Below are 16,984 nucleotides of genomic sequence, written 5' to 3' on the forward strand. Positions count from 1 at the left end.
AAGATTTAGACAAAAAAAAAAAAAAAAAAAGAAAAACTTAAACAGGAAAAAAAAGAAAGCCACTTCCAATTATATTGTTTAACTTTATATTTGACAATACAATGTAAAAAAGTGCCACTTTTTTACAAAATTAGATATATTTTAGAACTAAGTTGATTAACTGAACTTGAAGACAGTAGAAACTTGTGCTGAGTGTGTTCCTTCATTCTTTGGTCACATTTTACTAGAAGATTCAGAAACTTCTGTTGTTTAGTTTTGAATAAATTGTATGCACAGGAAAAATTATTCTAGACACAATACAGTCTATTAGTAAAAAAAGATTGAGAAATATTTTTAACATCCTTTCATAATTTTACTAGTCCAAGAAGAAGTGATAAGTTGCTCATAACTCCCAAAATATGCTTTAACACTTACCTTTAAAAAAGTTAGCTGCAAACCCTGCTTTGTTAACAGTTCCATCAGAAACAAACTTCATCCACAGGGTATTAGAGGTAGATCTAATGTCTTCTGGCTTGTCATAGCCACAAAAGTGACCAATTAAAGGACTGTTCTCATTTGTTCCATCTCGAATTTCCAAATAGTCATATGCACAGTTGTCATGTCTTTCAATCTGTAAAACATAATTTTCAAAATTATCTGCCTGAACTTGATCAAAAATATCAAACGTCAGTCAGAAAATGAACAGAATTTAAATTTTTCAAAGTTAAGGTTAAGGTCTCTGTTTAGGGCTCAAGCAGCAGGAAGATCAACGAGCATCATTGAATGGATTTTAACTACACCTGTTTTCTGCACAAAAAACATATTGAAATGTTACTAAGGACAAAATAGCCTAACTGGGAAAGAAGTAACTAAAAAAGACATTCTCATCTCTAAACTTCCTAGTGTTTTGTTAAACTTCTGCTCTCATCTCAAGTAAAGTCCTCTTTTCTCATGTACACTCAACTAAAGAAGATTAACATCTCAGCAACTAAACGGGTCAGAAACAGTCATTGTTTTAGCAGTACTAAAAAGCTCAATTTTGACCAATATGATAAGATTTTCAGAATCTCCCTTTATCCTCCAGACAGACCAAAATTTTGCACCTGTCACTGTTCACTGATGTTGCAGGATATAGGTAAAAAATTGTGGTGCATAAGGAATTTGATGCAGCTGAAGAATTAGATCCAAACACACATCTGAAATGATCAGCTCTTAAGTAGTCAACAGAACAGAGGACAAAAAAACTCATTTTTGTGCGGCTGATGTGTCTATTTTCTCTTGCACAATTCCTGATTTAAGGTGTCCTCTTTTGATTTTCTGGGTCAATGAGTCAATCTTCGCTGTACTGATGGAGAAATCTGTACTGAAATCAGAACAACTGAAAATTATCCTTACCATTTAAGCTTTCTGCTGGATGATATTCAAACACAGACTAATACATGAGTGGGCTTGTGTGCATGTCTACTTGAGTAACAAGCCTTGTGTTCTTTACATAATAGTATTTGCAGAGTCAATCAAAATGGGAATTGCACCAGAGAGGAAAGCAGTAGCAGCCCAAAGATGGCCTTGTCTAGAAGCTAGATAATTTACAATGCTTGTCTTTATTGAGAGTGTGTCTTTCTCAACAGAATTAAAAACCTTAAGTGTTGCAGTGTGTTTCTTGTTAATGGTATGTTCTGTTATTGCCTAAGCTAATGGTTTAGTCCAAAATTATACCCTCCCACCCACCTTGTCAATCTATCCTAAACTACCTGTCAATCCTGCTCTGAGCCAGACCGCTGCTTGGAATTCCTCTTTGGAAATCCCTAAAACTCAAGATCTCATTAGTCCATGTGATCCAGTTTCCCCCCACCTCTCTCATTGAACAATGTCTTTGTAAACCCTGCGCTTTATCCCTCCTCAGAATTTCTCCAGTTTGCTAAGAATTTGTACCTTCCCCTTGAACCTCCCCCATATTTAAGTTGTTGCACCTTCACCATTTTTGTCTTTTGCCCTGCAGATTCCCCAAAGTAATAAATCCTTTTTATCCTATGCAAAAGACCTCCCCCTCCTCCTTGCCTCCTTTGAACACAATCTGACAGCCAAAAGGCCATGGAGCCATAGGTCAAGCCACATCTCAGGCCTCCTGTTCCTGGAGTGTGACCCACTCTGGGCACGTGGCCATAGTGGCAAAGTGAGCGCAGCTCTGGCCGAAGCATCAGTTGGCGCCCAACGTGGGGCCTCAGTGAGTGACCCCACGGATGAACTGTGGCTTTTCATCCAAATAAGATCTGGCCGTCAGCTGCCTCCAAGTGCAGCCAATGGGCTGACCAGCAGCTCATTTGGGGGAGGAAGTGATAGCCCTCTGGCACCGGAGGATCACTTCCCTGAAGGAGAATTTTCGCTGCAGCCCCTGTCCAGTGGACTGAAAGGAGGGTGAGTACCCCCCAAGTTAGGCTGAGGGTGCTCCAAGTAGAGAGAAGGGTGCATTGGCCCCCAGGGTGGAGGGGGGCCCACGAACCTACAGGCTATGATAGTTAGCTGTGGAGACAGCTCCCTGTCCCTGAAACCAAAACTGGCCCTGGACTCTTATCTTTAGCTGTTGTTTCTTTTTGCTGCAGCAGAGAGTGGAATTTGTTGTGCTGACGTAGCTTAAGATCAGAGAATATGGGTGTGAAACATTTGGCACAGCAGAGGGGGATTTATTTCCAAATTGTGGGTATCTTGGAGGGTGGGAAAAAAAAATTTCAAAGCGGTTGTTAAAACAGTTTGTTCAATGGCTTTTCCTCTGCTTTCCAAGGGTATTCCCTGAAGAAATACCAACCATTCCTTTTTGAGATACAATTGGAAGCAGGTTGACAAAATGGCAACTTGGCAAAATGGTCCCCGAGTGACACAAGACTTAAGTTGGGTTGTTTTACTGATAGAATACTTCACATCACTCAAATCTTATTTACAAAAGAATTAACTAGATCCAAGCATTCGAAAATCATTCCTATAAGAATCCTCTTGTTCAATGAACTGGCTGAATTGGGAGAGGCAAGTTTAGGGATGGAAAGGATGGGGAGGGTGACAGGATCACAGTCAGGTAGAAAGGTTGGAGAAAGCCTCAAATCTAATTCAGTACATCCACATTCTGTTAAATCAATAAAGAAGTCTAAACTAAGCCCAGAAAATTTACATTTTATCTTCAGAGAGTTTGTCTTGCACCTAAGCTTCACAGTGAATAAAAGTAACCACTGGTTCTCTGCTCTACTTGTGCATCATGACCAACACGAAGCTCAGGAATCACCACAGACTAAGGAGCTTTCACTTAGCACATTAAGATTTCTTATGTAAGAGGGAAAATTGGGGAGAAGGAACTGTTTGATTTGATGCCATTTTAGTGGCATCAAAATATGGCACTGACACACAACATTTATCTTCTTTCAACTTTCCAATTCTTCAGGCATTTACATGCATAACTTTCTCACACCCACTCCTCTGTCACAAACCTTATTGCCATTTACTGTAATTTCCTAGACATTTGCTCAGGAATTGCTTTTGGACAGAGTTTGGGAATGAGTGAGGGAAACCGGGAATATTTGGGATACAACCACCTATTGCTGATTTTAGTGCAACAGTATGCAACTAATGTAGCACACGAGCACTGCTAAGTTTTTGAAAATACTAATTTCAAATTTTCATTAATCTAAATAATAAACTCTTGACATCATATTCCAATTTGAAATAGAGTCTCCCTTATTATCTCAGTAAAAATTGAGAAGTGAACTGGTACAAAGCTCACTAATATCAATGAAGGAATTGTGCATTTCCCCCACACATCTGTGGTCATTTCAGTACTCAAGACATTTAATTAACATCAGTTTTTTCTATGTTTCCATTTTTACGGGCAATATGGAAATTATGATTATCCACCAGCCCAGTGTGGCTCTAAGTTATGTGTGCCAAACTTCCATTGAGGTGAATTAGTAGTTTCTTTTCTGAGGATCACTTTACTTTGGGCAGAAGAGAACAGCTAAAAATACATTTTGTACGGGAGTAAGTTTCTAACGTCCTAAGACTGTAAGAATCAACCAACTTGCAAAGTGCTATTAAGTTAAAAAAAAATCATTTAAAAGGTTGCAGTTCTACCATGTTCATTTATATTTAGTTGACTACTAGTGCAAGTGATGCCAGTATTATCAATATTAAGGAATTAAGGTGTTACACCTACATGTAACCTAATAGATAAGAATTGTGGTCCTGAGAAATAACTGGTACTTGGTAATCAATGAAAGAAAATATTTTAAGATGTGTTTTTATCCATACCTCAAGTTTTAAGATTATGTGGTACTATCATCTGGGAACACTACCATACAAAGGTCTGTTACACTTGCAATAGTGTATTATTCCTCCTGCTTCTTCCTATATTTTCTGTCTATCTTTCTTATTCTTCCTACTTCCTATTTGTTTCTTGAGGAAAATCTCTTCCAGTTAATGAAAGAACCCCTAGTGATTTTGGTTGTAATTGGACTGATCCCATAAATCTTGTTCACTGGAGTACTAAAATTTCACAAGATATTCATATGATATTACATATTGAGGATAAGAAATATGCTGAATGTTAGCAAATAAAAAAAAATAAATCACACGTAACTAAAATTTTTTACAGAAAAATGCATTTCCTACAGGAAAACTGAAAGATAACTTCAGCTCCTGAAGGCTGTGGAGAAAACTCGAATTTGAATGGCATCAGAGAACTAAGTTGAGAAAATGACAGAAAAATTACTAAAGCAGGCACATAAGAGCAGGAAAACACTATGAAATCTACCAGAGAAATGGCAAGCCAGAGACATTCTCTACATCTCTTCTCAAAAAAACTGCCTCATAGGTAGTTTCAGGTTTAGAAAAACAACAACAAAACCAACCAAACCAAAAAACCCCAAACAAAAACCCATATAAAAACAAATACCTGCTCCAGAATACCTTTGTCTTATAGCACTTGTCCAAGAGGAAAAAATGAAGATAAAAAATAAAAATTAAAACAAGCAAGCAAACAAACAAACAAAAATAACCAACTAAAACTGAACAAACAAAAAACAGAGAAAAAAGGATATGAAGGGCAAATCTGGAATAAATTCTATTGCAGTAAGAAACTTTACATTATTCTTTGTCCTTTTCAGGTTTTTTGTTCATAAAGTCAAACTGCAATACAGGTAAACATATCTGATTCAGAGTGTAGACTTCAGTCATAAAAGGTTGCCACCTTTTATATATATGCCTATAGAAATTAGGAGATCAGATACATTTTATTCTCTGATTTATGTAAAAATAATTTAAGTTATTGCTATCTGCACAGAGTTTAACAAGGTCACTTAATTGAGGAAGATTAGTATGAATTTGGTCTACAAACCCTCTGAATTGTGTTAACTGGTGAAACTACTTGCCAAAACAAGTTCTTAAATTAAAAAAAACCAAATAACTAACTAACCAAAAAACCCCTAATTTTTAAAGAACAATATTACAAAGGTGACTGTAACAATGGAAAATATGTTACCAGTCCCAACATCTCTACTCTCACACAGACAGTGGAAATTATACTAGCCAAATAAGAAAGTGTAATCCTGCACTCAGTGGAAAATGTGTTGCCCACAGCAGGCAAAACAAGATGACTCACTGATACAGTTTGAAATTCTCAGTTTCCCTAGTGCCTTCATTTCAGAATGGAAGGTTATTTATACAGTTATTTTTTCCTAGTATTACATAGGGATAATGAGAATTCCTCTTACTTAACTGTACCTTTCAGAAGGCAGAAAAGTAATTTTCTCACAAACACACTGCAATAACTCTCTGGCCTGACATTTACTTTTTTCTATCTCAGCTGGCACCAAGAACTGTGATTTTTAAATAACTTCTTGTTTTACTGGGCAGTGCACCAAGGATTCAGTCCACAGGGGGACTCAGTATCAGAAACCAGAACATCTACCTTCAAGAGCTGGGAACAGAAATGGAAATCGGACCCAGTGGTGAATGTCCAGACACTCCAGAGCAGCTCCCAAAGCAACTCCCATCCTCAGCAGGGAGCCCAGAGGACAAGCCAATAAGAGATGCCACAAAGGCAGATATAACAGTCTTGTGCCTGTCTAGGGTGCCTCATTTGATGCTCAAAGGCATCTTGCCACTCTGGAATTACAGCTCAGACTCTCCCTGGAAAAGCATTTCAAGTCCCTGCTGTTGGAAATTTTTATTTTTTTCTTTTCAAAACACACGAAGTATAAGCCCCAACTTGAGACTGTCCCCTGCCTATATTTCTCCTCAATTTCCTCTTTCTTCTTATGAGGTGTTAGTCCACATGTTTCACCTCTAGAGAGTGCCATAATACTAAACAGTCTGGAGGAAAAACTTGACATTTCTTCCTAAGGCCTTAATCACTTGTCTACTAAAATGTTCTGTTGTTTGCTGGTCCTTTGCTTCTAGTTATTTCCTGTATGACGAGGTGTAAGCATGCCATCTCCACACTTGTAAATATTCTCTAACCTGGTGATTAGTAAAAGGTCCTGATAGATGGGGACAGATGTAAGTTTGATTCTCCCAGCGGTGATACTGAACTGAGGTCGTTCAAGCAATAATGCATCACATGTGTAGACCATTGCTGATCAAATGCATCCAGACCAAATATTGAAGCAAGTCTCTTTAGCATAGGAAGAGGGCTATTTCCCTTGTCATCAGGTTAAAAATGCTGAGCACCAATGGCAGACTAGAAAAGCTCCATATCTAGTCAGTAGATTGTAGAAAAGGTACTCAAAATGTTCATTTCCAACATGGCTTAAATAAAGAGACTAACATACAGTGGTAAGTAATCTTGAACCAGGTCATGCAGACTCAGAAGATCAGGGGAAGCTGATCTTGTCTGCACTAGAACTGACATTAATTCAGGATTAAAAAAAAAAAAAAAAAAAAAAGAGAAAATTAAGTAGAATCCAATTGCTGATAAAGTCTCAATTCCTTATTGTCTCACACTCAAATCTTTCTTCCAGTCATAGCAAAAATGTGCCATAACCCTGAAGTCTGTCTGCAGGACTAAAGCGTCAGGTTGGAAATTACAGCTGTGTTTACTATACCTATATTTATATCTATGTACAACATAAAGCCAAAAAGTTTAGATTTTTAAAAAGTGTTCTTCTTGCCCTTACTGCTTAAGCATATTCAAATAAAACGAATTAACTCAAGGTATGCTACTAAATTTAACTACAAAGTTTAAGCCAGTGCATTGTGTAGGAATAAAACAGACATATGAAATAATCCTTTTCCTTTTTTATGTAATAGTTTACCAATTTACCAATAGTTTTAATTGTTTAGCAATGTTATACACAGCATGATGTATACTAAAGACATACAACTCACCACATCTTTTTTCTTTCCTCCCTAAATATAGGTTTGTGATCTGAATATTAGTTTTAGAGTTTTTTCCTTTTCAAAGCAGAAGCCAAAATACACAGTGGTTTTGGTTTTTTTCCTCCAGACACACATTATTTTTTGACAATAAGATTTAGCTAGGTAAAAAGTCCTGGATATTTAACAGAATACTGAAGTAGCCTTGCTGAGGTGGATGATGTACTTGGTAAAATGTGACTATCTTCAGTAATTTAAACATTCTAATTCAGCTATAAGTGATAACATTAAAAACCTTTAATTTTGAAAATTTCTGGGAAGCGGAAACTTTCATGGGTTCTGGAGTAAATTTTTCATAAAGAATTCTTAAATTCACTCACAGGTTTAATAAATATTCCCTTAAATTTCACTGTCACTTTGCCACTAGATGCTTGTCTGAGATTAGTTAAAAGGCTTTACCTCAAATGCTTGAAAGGTTAATCCTACATTGTAGTTTTCTGACACTGTTATTTTCCACACACATTCCTTCATTGGTCTGTAGTCATCAGGATAATTGGGAGACTGGATCTGGCCTTCATTTTTGTGGATTTCACCTCCACAAATAGCTGATAAAAGCATAACATTTTACTGTCAATAATGACATTTTCTGTAATTTCCCCACGCCCAAACTGACGTTATATGCTCCCATTTTTAAAACTACTAACGAAATTGTTCTGGAAAATACTTAAATCCGCCAAGGATAATTTATTGAAAACACAATCAATTTAAACCATTATATGTACTTCAGTTAGCAAATATAATTTGGCATTTTTAATAGCTCTAAACATGTTTACAGTGCTGAGAATGAATTTGGAATCATGGATAATCTGAATCTATACATTTTACAGAATATATTCAAAAGGTCAAAATAATTAAATTTTTATTCACCCTTGAAATATACTTAATAGATATTCTTCATTAATATTTACTAACCTTTAGAGACAAAAATCTCATATTTTATAATGATCTATGCATTTTAATCTGCCATTTATCACTTCAAGCTTGCTGTTTGAAGAAACAGCTAATATAAATAAAAAAATATTTTCACAAAAAATACAGTTACTCTTTTAAACCGGTGAATGTTGACTTGCTAATATACCCAATGTGCATAGGCACCTTTGTTAATTATTCCCAGAGTATATGAAAAATATAAGACAGATTTTTCTGAAGGATAAACAGAAAGTACACACAGAAATCTTTGCAAACACTAAGCACAAGAACATGCATATTTAGTTAATTAAAGATGGGTAAAAAATGTTTACAATTATTATTAGTGATTTCTCTGAAAAAGAGCTCAGCTGAAATCCAATCACAGGAGGAGTTTCAAAAGACCCTGTCTAGCAATTTAGCACCTACTGTCTCTTAGTGATAAAATACTAATTGCATATGTTAGTTTTGGTGGGGAATGATTAATATCCAAAGGTATCTGGTTAATATTTTTCTTCCATAATCAATTGATTCTTAATGCTATATGAGGCTTACCTTCATAAACTGCTGCAAAACCTTTCCCAACCCAGTTGCTGCTGCTGCGGAACTCAATCCACATCCTGCTGTCAGTGGATGCGAGGACTTCTGGCAGTTTGTCACCACAAAACCTGCCTAAAAACATGCAACCAGTAACTGCATTTTCTGCCGCCTCTGAAGCCAAATGCTGCAAACATTTATACAAGTGTTTAACATTATAAGCAGGAGTAGCGGAACCAACTCAGTGGAACTATTCATATGGTTAAGCACACGTCTTTCTGCAGATCAGGACCTAACACACAAAGATTTTATTATAAAGCTTTCAGAACTTTTTATTGCAGTCAGGCTCACAAGTCTAAGTATAAAATCTTAGGGGAATTAATGAAAAAAAAATTATTGTTAGAAATTGTTTCTATACATACAAACACATGCATTTTGGAAGGGGAAAGTGAGTACTAATCTTAAGAAAGGAACGCAGTGTAGGTCACAGCTCATTGGGCCTAAGAGCCAAAGAGATTTAAAAAGTAACATCCAAATGATCTATTCTACATTACTCTCTTAAATTCTGCCTAGGAAGATAAAATTTCTGTTTTTCTAGTTAATAGGGAAGAGAAGAGAATAATTGCTCTCTGGTCTTAACTGTTTCTTCATTATTTTCTGTTCAAGGCCAAGAAAATAGACATTCCTGTTGCAGACCTGTCCTCTGTATCTGGGCACTAGCATTACAGGAGGTGAAATCTTCCCACCAACCTTCTGAATTAAAATAGGATGACTGCAGTTTTTACATTTCAGTAGCAAATCAAACTTAATTAATGATTGCTTTGCATGCATCTTCTCTGCAAGAGCAGGGAAAGACACACAAAGAACATATGGAAGCAATCTACTCATAGTCCTAAAGGTACAGGCACTGAGCTTGTAAGAACAACTCTACAGCAGGTGCATGTTCTCATCACCTGACCTATGAATTTCCCATTAGAGGCTCTACAGGTTTGTCTGTAAACTACTTCCCTATTTCTCTAAAAAAAACCAACAACAACCAAAAAAAACCCAAACAAACAAAAAAAAACCCCACAGAAAAAACCACACACACACCAAAAAAAAAAAAAAAAAAAAAAAAAAAAATGTCAGCTTCATAATTCAAGATCCATAAGCAAAGCAAAATCTTGCACATTTTGTGGCTGGCATCTTCCCACACTTGGAACTGAATAATGGCAAGCTGCAGTGAAAGGAAGGCTTGAGGCTTGAAGTCAAAGCCATTTAGATGGCTTTAGATGTGTTTTTTCCCATCCCCAAGTTTAGATACATTCTAGACACCTAAAATCCGAAATGTTTGTTGTGGGTTCAACAGCAGGTCCACTGAGCCCAGTGAGTGTGGTGCCCTGGATGGTGCAGCATTAAACAGTTGCATACCAAGCAGAGAGGATTTTCTCCAGTAGCCATCTCTTACTTCAATATAGTCGTACCAACAGAGACTGCTCTTGTAAAGGTCCATGGTGGTAAAGTTTAAAACGATCTGCAATCAGATGAGAAGACCCAAATAAATAGAGTGTGGTAAATAAAAGAAAAACAATCTCAACAACATCCTGAAGAATTGAAGCCAGAGCGGTCACCTGTAATGGGATTCCAGCTATTTAGATGTTAATTATCCTTTCCTCAATTATTTCTTTGGCTAAGTAAAAGTTTCTTGGGAACATAAAAAGTTTCTTTTATTTAATCTTATATATTTGAGCAGATTCAAGACAAACTACTCACATTTAATTGCTCACAGGGAGATTTTATTGAGAAATAAAAATTTGAGATGGCTAATTCGGTAAAATATTAAAGTAATATAAGTATGTTACTTGATAATTCTACTGCCAATTCCTCTTCCATTACATTTTGACTATAATCAGCACTGACTATAATAAGCTGCAAATAAAAAAAAAATTAATCATTATTTTATTTTGGTTTATGCTTCTCCTATTACTGGTTTGACAAGATATTTTCTTTTCAGACACATAAATGTTGACAATGTTGGACAGTAAATATTTCAGAATTGCAGAATATTTCAGAAATTCTGAAAGCAATTCCACTAATAAGAAAAGCTACACAGTCCCTTAAGATTCCTAATGAACCTATAATAAAACTTTTTATACAGAAATCTGAGTTTTGCACATTTCTGGAACTTTTGAACTTGCACTCCCAGTGTTGTTGAGAATATACTACCCTTATATTAAATTATATTATCCAAGTAAATTACATTATCCTGTTTCAGAAATATTAATAGTAAACTGCCATAAACTTACACTTTTAACACAAGAATAGGATTTGTCCTGATAATGCATTGACATAATAGCTACAGTTTAAACCCTGGCAGACTGGGATAGTCTTAGCATCATGTCCTGCAATTACAGGGATAAGTCCAAACAAGCAAATTAAAAGTCATTAGTATTTTGCATTGCAAAATAATTTCCAATTAATATATTTTATTGGATTTAGGTGTATTTGGAAAAACAATTCATTTTCTTCAGAAACAGTTCCTCAAATGTACATAAATAAATGTTTCAAACTAACCAAAAATCTTCTCTATTCACATTTGAACATAGAATTGATATTATCTTAGCTTTGATCCTAGAAACTCACAATTAAAACCTGCCATTATAAAACAAACACGAATTGCTGCACAGTAGCAGATACCTCACACTGCAAAAATACATCTCCATGGCAGCCTGTGGAGCAGCTGTGAGTGTCAGTTGAAAGGAGAGGAATTTACCCTTAGTCCATATGCAAGAAAAAGAATTTTAACTCCATAACTTGAAAAATGAACCCAGGCAGTCAGGTAAGATGGTTTAGTTCCATCTCAAACTTCTTCTCCCGTGCACCCTTTCATGGATATTTAATCCATGGGACATTTTGCCTTTATTATTCAGTCAGTCCTACAGGAAGATGTACTGAACAAATAAATTCACAAATATTTCCAGAATTCTAACCCCACATTATTTACCATGAGAAATATGAAGAGCTGGCTAAAAGTACAAACATTCCTATGCTTTACTCTGCCTCAGTTTTTTAATACATTTCTAAATCCTATTTCAATCTACTTCAGAGAATGGCAGAGAGATCATCCTCTCATTCACACAGCATTCTCTGTCCTTGGCAGAATTTTTCTCCTTCAAATCTTCCTTCAAATAAAGAGACCACACCAACTGTAAAACTTTTGTTCTCCTCAAATCGCCCACTTTGCAGTTCAGATTCCCTCTAAGCTCCTACCTTCTTTTCTTTCTCAAAACATAAGCAGGCATGTCTGTTTGTATTTAGCCATGCTGCATGAAAAGCCTGCTGCCCTCATCAGTCCTGTCCTTTTCCAGCCATACCCACTTCCCCCCGATCTGTGCAGTCAGAGGGGTTCACAAGGGGGAGCTCCTTTTCTTTGCCCTGATGAGATGCAGGCAGCTGCTTAAACTAACCCAGCTGGCTCTGCGGGAAGCAAGCCACAGAAGCCACAACCTATACCTGCTTCATTGCTTCAGCTCCTTAGAGCCCGAGGTCTCTCACCAGTCTAGCCACAAGTTTTCCTTTTTCCATGACATAGCTGAAACATCAGATTTCATCTCTGTTCTTTGTTTGGAAATTCACCTTGTCCAAACCTTAGTTGCCAGGATAGAGTTGGGAAATGGATGGTTTCACTTAGCTGTGATCATGTCAATGTCTCAAAGGGCTGCTAACTAAATGGAAATGGTTAAAATTTAATGAGCCTCCTCAATGGCAGCTGCTTTTGAAACTACATGAAATAACCTTCACAGCCTTTTCTCACTCTGACATGCCAAGGTATTTGATGATACAGCAATTTCTTCACACTCACCAGAATTCATTAGCTGTACATAGGCAGAACCCCCAGTCTGTCACAGCATGATTTCTGGTCATGAACCAAACAAGTTTAAATATATTTAAGATTCTGATTTGCTATTCTGTGAAGTATTAAATAGACCTACAGACAAGGCAGATCTTGTTCAAGGGGACAGGATAGCTGAGAGGCTTCCCAGGAAAAACAATCAAAACCAATCAATGGGTATTTGTCAGCACAATTAAAGAATTATTGATTACACAGCAGATTTGATTGTGCTACTGCAGCTTCCAAGAGAATATATCATCCTCCTACTGCCTGAGAGAGGAAAACACAAAATATGCAACAAATACTGGTAATGCGAACCAAGGTTTCTGCAGGTGGCATTTTTTTACCCGTATCAATCAAGGATTTTTCTTGCCTATTTTTTCTTTCATGTAAAACATCAAGGAAAATTTAAAAGTAACCTATTCAAAAAGGCAGATTCAAATAAAACACTGGCACAGCTGCTACTCTCCCTATGCCAATAAAATTTCTACACATCCAAAGGCAGGATTCACCCTGGCTGGGGGCATACAGCATTAATAACACCATCCTCCCTCCGAGACTTTTCTGTGTATAGATATATTGAGTAGATATACTCTTACAGCTACAATTTACCATGTAGTCTTAAGTCTCAAAAGTAAATGGTGAATGGACTGCCTTATTTTACTAAAAAGAACACACATATTTTACATTGGCTTGGAAATTTATGATGCCTTGTGAATAAAGGGAATTCTACAACTAGTGCATGCCACTGTAGTCCCACTCTAAATTTCTGGGCCTCAAAGATGAGAGGAGTCCTTACGTGCACAAAGAAGCATGGATAGAAGTTGTCCAAACTATGCTCATACAGCAGAATGCTAAATCTCAATAAATAAATAGAAAAGAGCTAGGCAAAGCCTTTTCAGTTTATTTTAAGGTGACTAAAGTGCTCACTGACCTTTCAGAACAAGACATGATGCACTTACACGTACTCTAATCTCCATACAATATTCCCGAGATTTATCAGGACCAAAGCAGCAAAGGAACAAAAATTTGAATAGTTTCCCTTTTCCCTTCATTATATGCATGTGTTATCACCATTTACTGAGGAAAAATTGGGATCAAGTATAATGCTTGTCCAAGGTATCATGATATATGCATTAGCTAAGATTTAGATCTCATGGTTGTAAATAAGGTTCTTTATCTCAAGGCAGCCAGTATCCTATGGGAATAGCATGGACGAAATAGACTTTTTGACATTAGCACAAATATTATTTACTTTATTCTTGCTGAACTATATGGAGACTAGAGAGTTGTAGATAATAACAGTGCCCTATGGACATGACATGTCATGTAAAATTTCAGCTAGAAAATTCTTCTTAATCTTTTTCCCCATTTGGGGCAGTAGGTAAATTGGGAAAGGAGCCAGTCCTCTCATGTTGCTGATTTCAACACAGAGGATTTCTCCCATTAAGATTTTTTCCAGTATGATACAGCTTCGGTGGTGGTTACAAACTCAAGACTTTTTTAAAATTATATTATTAACATATTAATATTACACTGTTGCCTACATACAGGCTTACGCAAAATTGGAGTATGCTATAAATACTTAAATATCAACACTAACTCACACATTAGTATTTTTTTCAAGAGCAAATGACTGTAGATGAACACACTTTTTCATTATTTTTTTAATGGAGTGGTGGAAAAAATCCCTAAAGTTTCTGTTATTGTCACAGTAATGTCTAAAACACAACACAAATCATGGGGACATAAATTTACTATCTAGAGCAATTTTCATCCTTTGCACAAACATTCTCTTATTCATCTCTTCATTTTTTTTTCCCTGACAAGCTACTGAGCCACCCTTTTCCTCCCAGCAGAGAGTGTTTAGTTTTCTTCCTGTCTCTGGCTCTTGCCCAGAGGAGGGCAAACACACTCCAAATGACTTTGTTTTCATTCCCCACAGTAGCAAATGCCCTTACAGCTCCTCAGGATCTATTAGACCATCAAGACTACATATTCTTGGTGTCTACCAGGACGCTGACCTGAAAGAAACATGGAACAAAGTGATACAATCAAGAGGAACAAATGTCCAATTCATACATAGTGGGAGACTGAAATATCTGGGGGAAGTGCTGGGTCTTCCTATTTGAACTTGCCAGCACTGAATTTGTTAGATTCTATATTTCAGTCTTTGGATTCTGTATTTTAGTCGTCTTTAGTATTTGCCTGCTTGCTATCAGCCACTGCTTCATGTAAGGAAACTTACATCCTTTTTCCTGCATATTGTCTCTCAGCTGAAGCTTTTTATCACTCTTTCTATCCTTATTTGTTTTGAAGCAGCCTGGTATTTGAGCCAATAATTTAAGATAAGGTTTAACTAGCAAATTTTGAAAGTGTAGACAAGAAGGACATGTTTTACTTTCACTAGGACAGCACACTTCTCTCTCCAAACTGTTCTCACCAAGCCCATTTTTCCCCCACTCTTTTTCCCATAAAATTGATTCCCAGAAAGTAAAACTATATGCAGTAGAACCAATTCCAGGGAACACCCACAATGACACTTTCTTTACTCATGTTATTACGGTCTCATTTTAGAAACATCTTATTGAACACACGAAGAACTTCCTTACTTACAGCCCAGCTATCAGCCCCATACAGCTCAGCCAGCTTGCCTGAGCCCGTGCTGGAAAATGGAGCCTGAATCACCTCTTCTAATTTTATATTGAATCATAAATTGAACCCGGAGCCAGTTTTAAAGGAAGTTCATGGTGCAAACATACAGCACATTGAAATCATGCCTTTATTTCACAAGGACACCCCCCGATGATGTGGCTCTAATGTCACAGATCAAAGTAAAGTCAATAGTACATAGTCCCATTTTTTATGACATCCCATTATTTTCAATTAATATGCATCTTTTAAACAACTAACTAATCATAACATTTTATTTTGAAAATAGTATCTGTGTCTAGCTAAAGCAACATCAAAATACCTTCTCTCCTGGGGTCACAGAGATTCTCCATATGCAGTGTGTGTAGGAAGGATAACCATTTGGAAATCCAGGAGAAGAAAAGTTGCCTGTAGAGTCTTGCAGTGTTTCTCCACAGGCTGAAAGAAACAAGTTACAGTAAAAATATAAAATTTAATGTGCCTAACGGAGAAAAATGCATCTTTCCAATACCTAGTCAGAATACATTTAACTCACTGCAGATGCAGAATGGAAAATAAACTAGTTAGTTTACAATTTATTCAAAGCCATGACTTTCAGCCAGTGTGACATTCATTCCATTTTATGCAGGATGTTTTTATTCCATTAACTATTTCGCTTGTGTGTTTGTCTGCTGACATAACGAATATTATGGCAGTCTAATAAATATCAAAGCTGTCTATCAACCACAATATTATACATAGAATCCTTTTGGTAATTAAAAAAAAAGTTAGATATCCTTAAAGAACTAAAACAAATGCTAGCACAACATGACTTGCATCACACTGAAATTCTGTCAGTGGTTTCATTTAATTTAGTCCTTTACCCACATGAAAAACTGATCTGACCTAAACTCACTAATTTATGTTGGTATAGAAAACTAAATCCTATATTCTACAAAGTCTTTAGCAAGAGTGATTTGTTGAGAAATGAGCAGTAAAAGCAAAGCAAATGTAAAGTCCTAAAATACCAAAGGCTTTTATATTCTTTATTATTGAAGTTTTTAGCACCCTTCTCTCACCTGTCAATCATGCTGCTAGATGCTGGCTTATAAATCATCTTCACACTAAAATATAACATTGGAAGTTACTGCTGTTCTCCACCATTAAAACTGATTTTGGTAGGGTGTTGCATCTTAGATAGTAATCTTTTCCGACCTTAATCAAACTTTTTCACCCATTGATTTTGCAGGTATGATACAAGATATGAATTTGATATTGTCTCATGAATAACAGTGTAAACAGATCTTCAGTACTTTCAAATTACAGGGCTACCATTGCCAGAAGGTGAACAACTGTGTCATCAAAATATCAATGAATTACAAATGTTCGGGAAAATCTTTAAATAAAAGAGGACAAAGGAAAGGGTTGCTTATGACAAAGACAGACAACACATCTATAATGGCTGTTTTGTTAAAATGCATCTAAGATGTGATGGGACAACTGCACTGTTATATGAGGTGTAAATTACATTCAAGACATTAAATATGCTCTCCAACACTCAAATGGTTATCATGATGAGGAGAGAAAGGAAAGATTGGCATGGGCCTCAAGAAGTGTGATGGCTAAAGTCACCACCACTATGTCCTT

At 36.4% G+C, this 16,984-nt stretch overlaps 1 protein-coding gene across 1 annotated transcript in view; it reads right to left on the minus strand.

Annotated features, from left to right (window-relative positions):
* The window catches only part of TLL1 (tolloid like 1), a 127,049-nt gene that overhangs the window by 28,530 nt on the left and 81,535 nt on the right, over positions 1-16,984 (minus strand). The window contains exons 9-13 of the mRNA XM_014878551.2: positions 15,681-15,796; positions 10,246-10,348; positions 8,854-8,970; positions 7,792-7,937; positions 415-610 (exon numbers count right to left, since the gene is read on the minus strand). Of these exons, the coding sequence (XP_014734037.2) occupies positions 415-610; positions 7,792-7,937; positions 8,854-8,970; positions 10,246-10,348; positions 15,681-15,796 (678 nt within the window). The remainder of the gene's footprint in view (positions 1-414; positions 611-7,791; positions 7,938-8,853; positions 8,971-10,245; positions 10,349-15,680; positions 15,797-16,984) is intronic.

The sequence above is a fragment of the Sturnus vulgaris genome, chromosome 4, assembly GCF_052056855.1.
Source record: "Sturnus vulgaris isolate bStuVul1 chromosome 4, bStuVul1.hap1, whole genome shotgun sequence".
In the NCBI taxonomy this organism is placed as follows: Eukaryota; Metazoa; Chordata; class Aves; order Passeriformes; family Sturnidae; genus Sturnus; species Sturnus vulgaris.